Source organism: Gopherus flavomarginatus, chromosome 4, assembly GCF_025201925.1.
Source record: "Gopherus flavomarginatus isolate rGopFla2 chromosome 4, rGopFla2.mat.asm, whole genome shotgun sequence".
Classification (NCBI taxonomy): domain Eukaryota; kingdom Metazoa; phylum Chordata; order Testudines; family Testudinidae; genus Gopherus; species Gopherus flavomarginatus.
In genome coordinates, this window is record NC_066620.1 from 172356172 (window position 1) to 172371126 (window position 14955).

Below are 14955 nucleotides of genomic sequence, written 5' to 3' on the forward strand. Positions count from 1 at the left end.
AATATTGCTGTAACAGGGCAATCACCCTCTTGAGCTTCTCCAAGCAGTGAGATGCAGTATTATAGTCCTTTTCTCACCCCTGGCGCCCCTTGAAGGCTGACATTGGTAGGTCTTCAGTGGCTTGACCCTCTAGTAACATTACCAAGGCTGAATGAACTCCATTGGGGGGTACCAAAGAGTGCGATAACTAAATGGTCTATTTTACATTGCTAACATCGTCAGCCCTAGCTCCGGGCCCTTAAAATTCAGCACTTTGTTCAGGCTCCCAGATAAGCCCTGTCCCCTTTTGGGGTTTATATAACTTTACCTGTGGGGGAACCCCAGACCCATCCACTATGCCACGTTCTAACCCAGGGACCCTGCACACAGAAGCCATATACTGTTTAGTCCCATCCATCACTCTTATTTGTAGTCCTGGCTCAGGTTCTTCTCTAGCACTAAACTACAGAGGAGCACACTTTTTCATTCCTCCAGTCCCAGCCAGGCACTGACCTGTTAAGATCCTGCAGCTACTTTTATTTGAGCCTGCAGGGCTCTGATTGGCTGTTGCTAGCCCTTATGGCCCTTGGAGAACCAGACCACTCTAGCTCTTAAAATGGCTGCTTTAGGGATGCCTCTCTAGGCAGACCTAGAAGACCCAACTTTACTGCTTTTTTGCTCTCACCTTGCTGCTTCCTGAGGTGGAGTGTAGCGGAACAATGGGGCCTCCATCAGGGAGGCAGGAAAGCCTGGCGCACCCCATCACTGTCGCACCAGGCACTCTTGTTCAGCTGATTATCCACCATGACCCTCAAATCTTTTTCAACCTCACTGCTTCTTGGGATAGACTGCCCCCCACCCCCACCCCCTGGCTGTAAGAATGGCCAACATTCGCTGTTCCTAGAGGTATGTTATTTACCCATATTAAAATGCATATTGTTTGCTTGCACCGAGTGATCCAGGCTGCTCTGTATCAGGGACCTGTCTGCTTCCTTATTTATCTCTCCCACAGTTTTTGTGTCACCTGCACACTTTATCAGTGATGATTTTATGTTTTCTTCCAGGTCATTGGTAAAAATGTTAAATAGTGTAGGGCCGAGAACTGGTCTCTGCAGGACCTCACTGGATTCAGTAATGATTCCCCATTTACGGTTACATTTTGAGACCTATTAGCTAGCTTTCAACCCATTTAATGTGTGCTATGTTAATTTTATATCTTTCTAGTTTTTTAATCAAAATGTCACGCGGTTCCCAGTCAAATGCCTAATAGAAGTCTAAGTATATTATGTCAACACAATGCCCTTTATCAACCAAACTTGTACTCTCAGCAAAAAAGATATCAAGTTACTTTGATCCATTTTCCATAAACCCATGCAGATTAGCATTAATTACATTACCGTCTTTTAATTCTTTATGAATCAAGTCCTGTATCAGCTGCTCCATTATCTTGCACGGGATCAAGGTCTATAATTACCCAGATCAGCCTGTTTACCCTTTTTAAATATTGGCACAACATTAGCCTTCTTCCAGTGTTCTGAAACTTTATGGTTTCCTAACATTTGGGGGGTTGAAGTTGTACCTTCCAGAAGGAGGTGGAGAGAAGGCAGTATTGAACAGCAGTGGTCTTAACTCCAGTGTTTCTTGTAGGTGAATACATATTTAGTACTTTTCTCATAACTCATTTCCTCCAGCCCCCTAGACATTTTGCTGTTGTCCTCTGAATACTTTCCTGTTTGTGGTAATCTTTCTGGGAATACAGTGACCAGAACTGAAAGTAACATCCCCAGCATGGTTGCACTGAGTGACCTAATTTTCTCAACCTCAGTTGTGCAGAGATTAACTTTACCATAACAACTGACGCAAACTTGTACTAGCAGGGCAACTTAAGAGAGGACCATGTCAGGGTGGATTCTTGACTGGTCTCAATAGTCAGTCATCTTTCAGACAAATCATACATTTTTGCAGTTTTTCCTCAAAACAGTCTCCCATCCTCTAATGATTGTGCTTATGCTATGTGCCAACTAGTCTTCTCTTGCACTGAGCAGTGAATGGAGATTTCTAGAGAACACTCAGAGGGAAATAGCGTCAGAATCCTGGGACAATATTTCAGTTTTTTGACAACATTCTGCAACTATATAACTGCAAAATACCAGTACCCTTGAACTTGAAGCCTAGTTGAGAAACAGGCTCCTTAGAAAGTCACTTAGCCTTTCTGTGGGTAAAATTTTCCAAAGTGCCCAAGTGATGTCGGAGCACAAATCCCCCTGGAAGCTAAAGGGGGTTGGCACCTAACTTCCTTAGGCTCTTCTGAAAATCCCAACATGTGCCTCCGGTTTCTTGTCGGTAAAACAGGACTTTTCTTCCCACTTCTGGGTGCTGTGAGGCTTAATTCATGTATATGTGTCAAATGCAAAGAGATCTTCAAGGCCTCATGGGGCAACAGAGCCAGACACAGTGTAAAATAATCAGTAATGGTGGTTTCTAAAACTCAAAGATCACAAACTGATTAGCACAAACAGTGCCCTTAAGATGAAATTTTACACTAGTGAAGTGTGGTAATCATATACATTTACTGTCCAGTGTATGATCTTGCTACCATAAAAGACCTCTTAATTAGAGCCCCTTGAAAACAAAGAAGTAAAACCTGATTCAGAACCTCCCTGTATAGTTACATACCCAGACAAACATTCATCTTGTCTTCATATTTTCTGTAGTTTTTCAGGTTCTTCAAGATTTTTTTAATCTATCTTTAAAAGGCTACACTACAGAAGGGAACTAGCTTCAGACTGAACAACTTCACTTGTTGGCAACTTTTTATTCATATAAAGACAGTTAAAAGAACAACCTTCCCACTGCTATTATCAGTAGAGCTGGTCAGGAATTTTTCAATGAAATGTTTTTTTTCATCTCATAATGCCAGTTCATCGAAACTGATGGTTTTCAAGGAAACATATTGGTTTTGATGACAATTTTGTGGGGAAGGTTTCTCTGGTCCTGAGTAGAATTTCTGGAAGAGAGGGAAGAGACCGACTGACCAACTACCCCAGAATAGCCAATAGCTCAGTCATCAGAAAACTCACCTAGGATGTGGGAGACCTATATGGAATCAGCCTGATAGCTAATTGCCCCAGCAATGTGAACTAATCCTTAAGAGAAACAAGATGGGTGAGGTAATATCTTTTATTGGACTAACTTCTGTTGGTGAGAGAGACAACTGTTTGAGCTACACAGAGCTCTTGTTCAGTAAGGGAAACCTATTGAGAGTGTCACAGCTAAATACAAGGTGGAACAGTTTGATTAGCATAAGTACACATATTTTAAGGGACCATTCAAGGTGAAGAGGCCTTTTTCATCCCTCCAGTCATAGGGGAGGAAGGGAGCAGAGGCTGGGAGGAGGAACCCGAGTGGGAGAGTTGTTAGTAGGTTACAGCTTGTTGTAATAAGCCATACATCCAGTGTTTCTATTCAGGCCATGATTTTCAGTGTCTAGCGAAAGTATGAATTTAAGCTCTGAATCATCTTTTGAAAGCGTTATGTAGGTTGACTTCTGGGGGAAGGATGTCACTTGACATCCAATGTTTGGGCTGGGAGTGCTTGCTATTAATATAATGTCCTGGGATCAACACGGCTACAACAACACTATATATACTAATCCTTATGCCTATTAAGCCTCTTACTCATGTCAGAGAACAGCAATTAAACTTAGCTTAACTACATCTCCAGCTAAAATTGTTCCTAACACAGTTTGGTACCTGCCATGCTGGGTCCTTGTGTTCAGTAGAGTTTTTTAGCCACAATTCCCAATAGGTGAAACTCCACCACTGTTAGTACCTGTAGAAGATGGATTGATGCCATCGCTCAGGTGAGCTTGTACATTTTTTACCACCGAGTTTGTTAATACTACTCTGTGCACGGTTAGATGATATGATGGTTAAAAACCTGAGGTCTGTCATTGCTGGTACCACTGGTGAAAAAGCGGGAATTACATGTCTGAAAAAGTCTAGTGCAGACACTTTTGGAGGCCTAGTGCCCACCCCCCCATCTCGTGCTTTAACTTTTAAAAAACTTTTGCTGTTTTTGCTGTTTCTGTTTATTTGCTCCTTTGTATTCTGGTTTCTCAGGAACTCTAGCATCTCTGCCTAACTATTCATATTGGACCTGATTTGCCTTTCTCTCACAGTTTGACAGTGGTGTAACCCCACTGCCTTCAGTGGCAGTTTCTCTCCCTTTATACTGATGCAAAGGGAGACTTGTGCATTAAGGCTGTGTTGGACTGACCCAACATTTGTTGCACCGTATGCAAAGTAAAGTTTGGAGACCTTCGTGATTTCTGTAACTGGCTTAGCAGACTTTCAGGGGAAGAACTTGACAACCAGGTATCTGGAGTGGGAGCTCTCACTATTAATATAGTTAGAAGGGGGAGGATTTTGGCGGCTGCAGGATGTTGCACTGTTTTATATTTATTCCACTCCAGTAAGGAGGAATGATAAGTGGGGAAGGTGTAGTTCTGTGCTGAAGGGGTTGCAACACTGTGAGTACCCTCGCAATGTACCTTGCTATCCATCTAGACACTTGGCACTTGCCTAGGGCTAGATCAGATGATAAGCCATAACTTGCTGTGTGTTATCATTATTAGTGGAACATTCAATTATTTTCAAAGGAGGGGGGCATGAACAAATGTATAGTTATATTTTATCAAGTACTGTACAAAACAGAATTTAAAAGTTTTGGGCGCCACCTAGTGGCAGCAAAGCAATATGCTCCTTTTGCAATAATGGCTCAGGTCAGAAAACCACACTGGGCAGTGTCCACTGCTGGATTGCAGCAGATGATTAAAACAGGACAATGCCAATTTAAAAATCATATATTGTAAACTAACTAATTTCTTTGACAATAATCTCATTATTGGAAAGTTTACATTTTATTTATTTTTATCAGTCACTACTGATGTTGGCTGTTCACTTTCTGCACTTCTCTCAGCTTGGCCAATCAAATATCAAGGAAGACAGTCTCACCTTCAGGTCCTCAGCATGCAATGTTTGGGCTGTAAACAATCTAGAATGATGTTTAGTTGTTTAAAAACAATATATGGGTAGAAACATTTCTATTAGGTTATATTTAACTAGATAGTAGCATCCGACAAAGTGGGTATTCACCCATGAAAGCTCATGCTCCAATATGTTTGTTAGTCTATCAGGTGCCACAGGACTCTTTGCTGCTTTTACAGATCCAGACTAACACGGCTACCCCTCTGATACTAGATAGTAGGGTGACTGCTCTTTGTATGTTCCATCTAGGTCCCCCTCGCTCTTGTATCTGAGTACTTCCCGCGCATTAATTGAGTCGCAGAACACCTGTGTGGTAGAGAGGTAGTAGTATCCTCATTTGACAATGGAATAGTGAGGCAGCAAGATTAAATGGTGTGCCCAAGGTCACCCAAAGTCAGTGGCAAAGCTGCCTCCAGATTTCCAGTCCAGCAACTTAATTACAAAATCGCCCTTCTTTCAAATACAGAATGTCCCATTACCTATCTCTTCTAAGACCTGATGCATGTGAATAGGTGAAAAGTATGTTTTCAAATGCAATTATCTTTCATTTTGTGATTTTTGCTATAAATAATACTGTGTAATAGCATTCCTTAAAACTAAGCTTTGTCCTTTATTTTCTTGAGATATAGCTGGTTACCCTTTTGACAGTGTCCCTTTTAAAGAACACATTTAGTGCTTTTCTGCCTGTGTGTATGGGATAGGGTAAAGGGTTTCTAAAGGAATTTCAAACACAGACATCTAAAACTATCTTGGCCTAAACTGTACAAAACCAGCAACATTTATTCATATCCAAAGACTCCATTTAATGGTAGCTCCCAGCTTTTCTGTCCCAGCTGAAGCAATAGAACTGCTATTCCTCAGGACGGACTAGCAATTTTGAATTGATTTTAAAGGCTCAATTAGGGGCTACATAACAGCCCCATGGCTAAATTCCCAACAAGATAAAAGTTTACAGCATAGCATTAACTGTTCTATTTCTTTTAGGTCAACTATTGTGAAAGAGGTTATTTTACCTTGAAAAGCAGCCAGACTGGTCCTGAGGCAGCAAAGCTGCAATTCAGAATTAAATAGAGCCTGGACAGTATGATCAAAGTTAAAATTCACATTTAATTATATGCATTAATAATCTTAGAAAAGTAGGCCTAATTTCATAGAACTTACTTCTCCCTAGTTTTTAGTTTTCTTTTTGTATTTTCCTCTGCTTGGGCAATGAAAATAAATAGTCTAGTCAGTTTCACCATTTTCACATTCTCTTGCACTGGTGAGCTGTTGCAAATATTGTTGTTAGATCCATTACAGGGGAATATATTTTAATCAAAACTGATTCCACTGAAACTTTTTTTAAAATTATGTATCCATTTCTATTGCTATTCTGTTGCTTGCTTTCAAAAATTTTAAGTGGGCCAAAGTACACTTGATAATGCTCCCTTTAAAATGTTTTTGTATTTTTTTTTCACTGATGCAATACAGGATCTATAGTGCATCCAATTTCAGAAAGCTTTTGTCTTTTAATGAAATAAATTTGATTTGTACATAATAGCTGAATTAGCTTTTGCAATTAGTGTAATATTTTATGTACAGGAAATAACACTTAGCACTACTACTCAATGCTTAACGTTTCATAAAGCACTACTCATGTTAACTAACTAACCCTTGCACCATCCACTGAAGCAGGGTAACACTGCATATTTTACAAATGGAGAAACTGAGACAAAAGTTAAGGATGGGATCTTCATAAGAGCTCAGCACTGGTCTAATTCATATCACATTGCTTCGCAACAGTAAGTGGCAGAGCTGAGGATTTAGAAGTAAGTAGGCCTGAATCCATAAAAGGACTGAGGTGTTGTGATGCAGAGCATTGCAATGCCTGTTAAGTACCTAGAAAAATCACGGGAACACCACTGCAATCCACAAAGCCGGAGGTAGGGACCCAAGAATGCAACCCATAAAGCCATTTGGCCCCTGTGGTAAAGCATTTAGTAGAAGCTTCCAGGCCATATAAAAAAATAAAGGTTCTTGTTCCTTTTGTGATCAGAAAATCTTTTTGTGGACCAAATGCTGAGGAGCACAGATTTCCTTTAAGATACTGAATGTGGGTGTCGTTGATCCAACCAAAAAGAACAGGAGTACTTGTGGCACCTTAGAGACTAACAAATTTATTTCAGCATGAGCTTTTGTGAGCTACAGCTCACTTCTTCAGATGCACAGAATGGAACACATAGACAGGAGATATTTATACATGCAGAGAACATGAAAAGATGGAAGTACGCATACCAACAGGAAGAGTCTAATCAATTGAGATGAGCTATCGTCAGCAGGGGAAAAAAAAACTTTTGAAGTGATAATTAAGATGACCCATAGAAGGTGTGAGGAGAACTTAACATAGGGAAATAGATTTAATTAGTGTAATGACCCAGCCATTCCCAGTCTCTGTTAAGGCCTGAGTTAATTGTATCCAATTTGCATATTAATTCGAGTTCAGCAGTCTCTCTTTGGAGTCTGTTTTTGAAGTTTTTTTGTTGCAAAACTGCCACCTTCAAGTCTGTCACTGAGTGGTTCGAGAGGCTGAAGTGTTCTCCCACTGGTTTTTGAATGTTATGATTCCTGATGTCAGATTTGTGTCCATTTATTCTTTTGCGAAGAGACTGTCCAGTTTGGCCAATGTACATCCAACCCACAATGATACATTTATAGGCACATGCAACAATATGTTCATTATCGTTATAACTGTCCTCCCTCTGTTTGTTACACCCCCTTGTCACATCTTGTCTTAATTCAGCAGGAAAGCCCACGGGGGGGAATGGCCCCTGTCTGGGTGCTACTGATGTACAAGTAAACTTGAAAACCACATGTCCCTTCAGCATGTTGACTATATTTACTATTGTCCCTAACTGCTGATTTAGCACATGAAGTCTTGAGGAACAACTCTTTTGAAATACTAGATGTAATAGCATATTTCCTTAATAGCTGGAGGCCACACCATGGGTCGTTAGAAATCGGTAGACAGACAATAATATTATTGATGGGCTGAGTAAAAATATAGGACCAAATAATCAATATCTTTGCTTGTCACATATATACTACAATACAATACTTGCATGTGAAGAAGTATTAGTAGCCATTGTTGCTGGCAAACCACCCTGACCTTCCCAGATTTTCAGGTATTTAAAAAGGTGTCATCAGGAGGAAGGAGAAAACTTGTTCACCTTAGCCTCTAATGATAGAACAAGAAGCAATGGGCTCAAACTGCAGCAAGGGAGATTTAGGTTGGACATTAGGAAAAAGTTCCTAACTGTCAGGGTATAAATTGCCTAGGGAGGTTGCGGAATCTCCATCTCTGGAGATATTTAAGAGTAGGTTAGATAAATGTCTATCAGGATGGTCTAGACAGTATTTGGTCCTGCCATGAGGGCAGGGGACTGGACTCGATGACCTCTTGAGGTCCCTTCCAGTCCTAGAGTCTGAGTCTATGAGATTACTAAATGGGGTGTGGAGGAGGCAGTACAAGCGACTTCCCACCTAGGTGGAGAGAGGAGTCCTGGTGTTTCTTTAGTATGGAAAAAAATGAGAACATCTGCTGTAAAGCTGCGCTAGTGATTAGACTGTGAAACTATACCATGCCGTGGTTACTGTGCAACAGGACAGGAAATTACCCCCACACTTAAGCCTCAGAAGTGTATGTGTACAAGAAATCTAACAAACAAAAGATCAGAAGCAGCAGGTAAATGTCAGATATAGTGTTTTTAAAGCCTCGGATTGTAAGCCTCAGACTGCTTTTATTGTACAGGCTAAAGACTCAAACAGGGTTAGGTTACATACATTATTACACAGTGCATATGTGCAACAAGCTTGAAGTATCACTAAACTACCAAATCAAGAACTATTGATGTCACCTAAATAAAAAGCTGGTATCATCTTTAACCTCTTTTATACAAGTCAAACTGATATTTCTTTATGTACAGATGGTATTTGTGGACTAGTTAAAGATAATCAAAAAATCAGAGCTTTAATCATAACCCTTACAATGGATAACTTCATAACAGGCACTCCTAGTTTATGTACTTGACAGAACTTCATTATCTTGAAGACCAAAAACTGAGATTTTAAAGCAACTGATATTTTTACTTCTCTCAATCATGCTGTACCAAAATGTACTCCTTACTGAATATAGTGTATTGTATAGGCTCCTTACTGAATGCAGAATGTTTTACTATGTGAAAAAAAGTTAGTGACTTATGGGTACATTAAGAAATAGCAATTAATTGTTTGCAAAATGCTAATTTATTGATGTATTTTAACTGTGTAGCTCCATGCAAGGGTACACTTTACAAATTACGGAACAAGTAAAGTTCTTTCAACACCTTTTTTGTACTTGCATCCTCTTTAATTCCTAGTCAGTATTGTGAAATGAGTTGTTCAGAAGGTAAATTTATAAGGAATTACTTTTAAGAAAAAAAATCTTACATGAATCTAGTAGAACAAAAACATTTACAAGCTTTAGTTGTTTGAGAACCCAAAGTATGTATTTATCATAAGCAGCATACAGTATCTGCACCAAATCCCCAAGTTATATATGCAGGAGAAGCCGCATACAGTATCTGCATGAAAATCCAAGGAACATTTTAGGTACACATGGTACCTGAAAATCTGTAGCAGCCCCAGAAGTTAACTTAATAAGAATGACAAATGCCCAATGAATTTACAGTTTCTGCAGCAAAGCTAAATGAAGGATTAACAACAAAATAAACAAACATGTTTGAGTGAGCCCTGTTCTCATTTGCACAATTAAATCTGAGCAGTGCATACTCAAATTCAGCACACTAGTGACATCTGCACTATGACACCATCCCAGCAGAACCATGCATTCCAGGAGCCCTTCCCTAGACCAGAGAGGAGAAAGCCAGCCCTTTGCCCCTGTGGCTGGCTTACAGATCCTGACAGCGGTCTGCCACCCTGAGATGGTAGGCTCTACTGGGCTGCTATCAAGATCAGATTACATTTATGGTGCAGTATCACCATGGTTTGGCTGAATTTTATGGTTGAACTTCACACTTTTTCAGGTTTCTTTGCACTTAATTTGTCATTTCTTAAAGGCAAACAAAATACATTTACTTTAAAAGAAACATTTATTTTCTCAAGTCACACAGTTTTAAACAGATGTAGGACAACTTATTTCACTTTTTGAGCCTTCACCAAAGCGCGCACACACTAAGTCACATGTACAGTAAGTGTTTTTCTATTATAATTCTTCCTGGACTGAAATATCAGTAAGGTGCATAGGCAGATGAAGACTCGCATTTTAGAGAATGGTTCATAAAGCTGTATGAAAAGTGACATGTAAAAACTTTTCATGTTATCAAAGTCTTTTCACAACATAAATGTTAAACAATTCATAAGCTTGATTTCAAAACAATAAAAACCCAGCCACCCTAAATCAAATAGAACATATTACCAGTATATATTCTTCCAAAAAGATTCCCAGAACTTTAAAATAAGTTTCAAATATATACAGATTTATAACTTAAGTGCTCATTTGTCTAATCTTTTAATCATGCAAGAGTTGCAAAAGGAGAGATGTGTTTCTTAGAGAGGCTTTTCTGAAAATGCAGTAAAACTCCTCACTCGTGCAAAGAACAAAGGGGTGTACATCTTGTCAATGTCAAAAGCAGAGACTGCAGTCTCACCAGTAGATCTACAAAGAATGTTACAAAAATGAGTTACCTTCATCAAATATAAACTGCCATTTAAATCCTTCAATTCTGTATTCAGGGGAATAAGGAATAATCCAGTATTTTCATAATGCAAAGTGTGCACAAAGCCACAGACACACAAGCTAACCTCATATATATAATGCCATGTCACGTTGAAAGCGTGACTTGTATTTTGGCTATCTCCTGTCTATCCAGTATGTGCTTGTATTGTTAATAAAATGATGATCAAGATAAGCAATGACATTCCACACTGCATTATACTTTCCATTCCTGATACAGGATTCAGAATTTGGAATACAAGGAGGAGGATATTGCCGTAGTAAAGCAGCCGCAACTAAGAATGTTTAATGTAAAAATACCATATTTGCATGCTTCAGTGAGTATCATGACTCTCTACTACAGTAAAGTGATATCATATCTATTAGCCTATTTAATGCTCACAGAGTTAGATTCCCAGTTATGTTCTCCAGCACATGAGGATAGCCTCCTGACCTATACAAATTGATTTGTGCAACACTGTTGTTCTGCACCAGTGTGAAATTTGCCCGTTGGCTGAAGTCTAGCATAAATGGCTATACACCATGTAAGCCCTGTTTGGAGGGTTTAATAGGGACCTAAATGGTGCGTAGCCCTTGTGCTGTCCAACAACTAATAACTCCTATAAAACACAATGTCACAGTGCAAGAGTTACAATCTTTTTAAGGATAACTCAGGTTGAAAATAAACTACTTAACTTCCCTGAAGTGGGATTTTTTTTTTTTCCCCCACACCACAGAGACCATCATTCTGCTCATTCATGATCAACTGCAGGGTCACTGCACTAAGAATTGGTCCCTACGCAAACTCGGAGCAGAAAACCTATATATGGGGTAGTATAAAAGAGTTGGGGGGCATCACTCTCTCCCTCACCATTCAGCTTCAGGAACATCTGAGTAGCCAAGTTATGGCTGCTGCTGCTACTATAGTCAACGGGCAAGAGTAGTGACCACAGCCCTCTGTGCCCCTACAACTTGAAGGTCTGGGTTAGTGGGTATGCCACTGGCCATCTGCTCATCATCAGACATAGTAGTTGGGCACATTACTCCACAGCTCACAGGGGGTTGGAGAGTATCCTTGCAGAGGCTCTTTGCAGCATACTCTGCTTTTAAAGCTTCACAAGCCCATAGAAAGGAAAAAGTGTAGCTCTCGAGACCAGAAGTTTTCCAAAACCTCTGTACTAGGAACAAAAATATTTCTGCTTAGGATTGCCGAGTACAGTAGATCAAATACTATTCATAAATCTGACTAAACTGCAAAAACTCCATGCCTTCATGTTTAGGATACTTTCCCATACTTTACATTGCCAAAAAGTAGTGATCCTGTAAGTTCTTAGAATCCTAATAAAATGCCAAACCAAGACCATAATTATTTTATTTTCCAGTCATTTGTTTAAACCACAAAACTCTTAGTACATTTTATCATTGGATAGATTAATGCTTCCGGCCTTATTACACACAAACATATTTCCTTGCTCTTGTTCTCAGTTTAACTTACTTGTAAGTTATGTTACAAGAATGATGTATCCAAACAAGCTTGTTGAATCTCTGGCGGCCACTGGAACACAGCTGTAGTCCTACATGAAAACTGTGCTCTGTTTCTGGTACAGAAACACGGCGGAAATACCTGTATTTGTGGTAGTCAATTGGTTTCTGTACAATAAACACAAAGTTTAGTGACACACAAAGAACATGCAGCACTACCATGGTTTATCATAACACTTTAAATAAGCGTGAAGACAGATCCTGAAACAGCAAAAACTCCATGCCTTCATATATAGGATACTTTTATTTACATTGCCAAAAAGTAGTGATCCTTTAAGTTCTTAGAAGGAAAGAGTGATAACAAAATGCCAAACTAAGACCATAATTATTTTATTTTCAAGTCATTTGTTTAAACCTCAGAACTCTTAGCACGTTTTACCACTTCCTTATTTAGCACACATCCTACACTATGTCTCATACATAAGAAACTCTAGAATTAAGTAGTAATATTACTTGAAAAACTGTTTAACATATACCAAGCTACACATGGAGCAGGATTTCATAGAAAATAAAATTTCTCCTCAAACCTCTATTGAGTTTGAAAAACTGAGACTAAGTTAGCTGCATGTACAATACCACAACCCTTGTAATTACTTTGACGCTACTTACTATAGGTATTTTTTTTTCTGCAACATCTGTTATTGAAAGTTATTCCCAGTTAAATTCTTGACCAGGTATTGATTATTTAGATTCACTTATTTAATGCTGCAGACAGAAGTTTCCTACAGATGAAGGGTGATGTCATAAAAAAATCTTTGCTGTTCCTCCCACTTTTTTCTTCTTCTTCCTCTGACTTAATTCTCATGCCACCATCTTGTGAGCTGGGGATACACATCTTTTTAAACTTAGCAAGGCTGTTATAAATTAATACAGACCTTGTGTAGCAATCAAGCTTGGGGAACAGTTGTCAGAAGAGCGCTTACTGGGGGAGAAATGGTGTTTAAGTGTGAACAAAGTCATTTTACAGCAAACAAATAGGCGTGGCACAATAATGTTGATTCAGAGAGACTGCTTTCTTGCTTCAGAAAGGTAATATATTTTTGGAAGGAGACAAGTAAGTTGTTATATTTTACAAGTGCTCTAATGTCTGGCAATTTATCTGACATCACTTCATGCACCAAGTTCATTAGCGAGTCTCTGGTACAGTCACACCTCCATATGCTCTTTAAAGACACAATTGTGGGGAAGCCTTAAGAAAAAAAAATCCCACTCTCCTTACCCTCTTGTTCTCTTATTGCTCTGTATTTTATTTTGGTACCTACCTCTTCCTTCTTCATTAATACAGCAAATACTTTGGTTTGATTGTCTGTATCCTGGGAGAGGCGATAATGGCCAAGCAAGATTGCATCAGTTCTAGAAGGTTAAAGGGATAGTGTCAAGCATGTACTGTTAGGGATACTAGTTTTTATTTATGTTACAAAAACACCTAAGCATTAAGACTGACAATAGTTGTAAGATCTATTTTTCCTTCCATTACTGACCTGTGTGCCCATTTTAAGGATGTGAGCCTTTGGCCCAGGGAATATTTCTGTGTTTTGTAAAGCATCAGGCCTGTTATAGGTGATGAATTATAATGTTCATAAAATTGCTTTTTAGTATTTTTCTTAGGTAGGACGGAGTAGATTGGCTAGTCAGTTTTTTTTAATCCAATTTCTAGTTATTTTCACTTTCAAATTCTTATGTAATAGCTCAAAACTGCATTATTTTAGAGATGCAAACACATTTCCACAATAATTTAACAAGTTCATGGGAACATTTCAAGGAGGAAACATCCTCCCTGACCCAGAGAAATGAATATATTTCCTTGATTCCTTCAACTCCTTCCTAGACGTTCACTTCTGTTCAGATAGCCTTTCACTGTTCGCCCTCCTTTCCTACTTCCTTGCCTTTCTGGGGGCGGAGGGGGGAAATAATCCTGAAATCACGAGACCAACAGTGCAGGTCTCTTACATCTGTTCACTCTGAGTTTCTCCAGACATTGTCCCAGGCCTTGATCTTACAATCAGATGCCTGATTCCAGAATCGGGGTCTTAAATTGTAATGTCCCTTGAAGCAGGGACTAGGTCTTGTATTTTCCTGTAAAGAACTATGAATACCTCTGGCACAATAGAAACAATAAATGATGTTTCCGTTGTTGTTCTTACTTTTCCTAAATTTAGAGGCTAACATGAGTTAACATGGTTAAGCACTGAAATAAATTTCCTAGGGTGGTTGTGGAAACTCCGTCATTGGGGATTTTTAAGAACGGGTTAGACAAACACCTGTCAGTGATGGTCTAGATAATACTTAGTCCTGCCCTGAGTGCAGGGGACTGGACTAGATGATCTTTCGAGGTCCCTTCCAGTTCTGTGGTTCTATGAAACGTGCCTTTTTTTTCTGCAGGGTGAAAAACAAGGAGTGAGGCAGACAAATGTGCAATTTCAACATACCTTGTATTTTTAGTTCGTAAACGAGGAACAATAGATTGAGGATCTTCAGGAGTTGTTAGCATCATTACTTGACCATCTGGGAAGAATCTCATGTATCTGCAAAAATACAATTATACAATAAAAACCTGGAAAAAGTAGTAGACATTGTTTTCCCATGGGATGCCTTCACAGAAAGGTATAGTATTAGAGGTGCTAATTCTTGGCATTT

At 39.2% G+C, this 14955-nt stretch overlaps 1 protein-coding gene across 2 annotated transcripts in view; it reads right to left on the reverse strand.

Annotated features, from left to right (window-relative positions):
• Positions 1-8749: 8749 nt before the first annotated feature.
• Positions 8750-14955, reverse strand: part of FBXO9 (F-box protein 9) — a 48747-nt gene continuing 42541 nt past the window's right edge. For both annotated transcript variants that reach the window (XM_050950804.1, XM_050950803.1), the window contains 4 exons: positions 14748-14843; positions 13581-13671; positions 12272-12426; positions 8750-10719 (listed from right to left, as the gene is read on the reverse strand). In XM_050950804.1, coding sequence (XP_050806761.1) covers positions 10611-10719; positions 12272-12426; positions 13581-13671; positions 14748-14843 — 451 coding nt within the window. In that variant the 3' untranslated portion in view covers positions 8750-10610. The remainder of the gene's footprint in view (positions 10720-12271; positions 12427-13580; positions 13672-14747; positions 14844-14955) is intronic.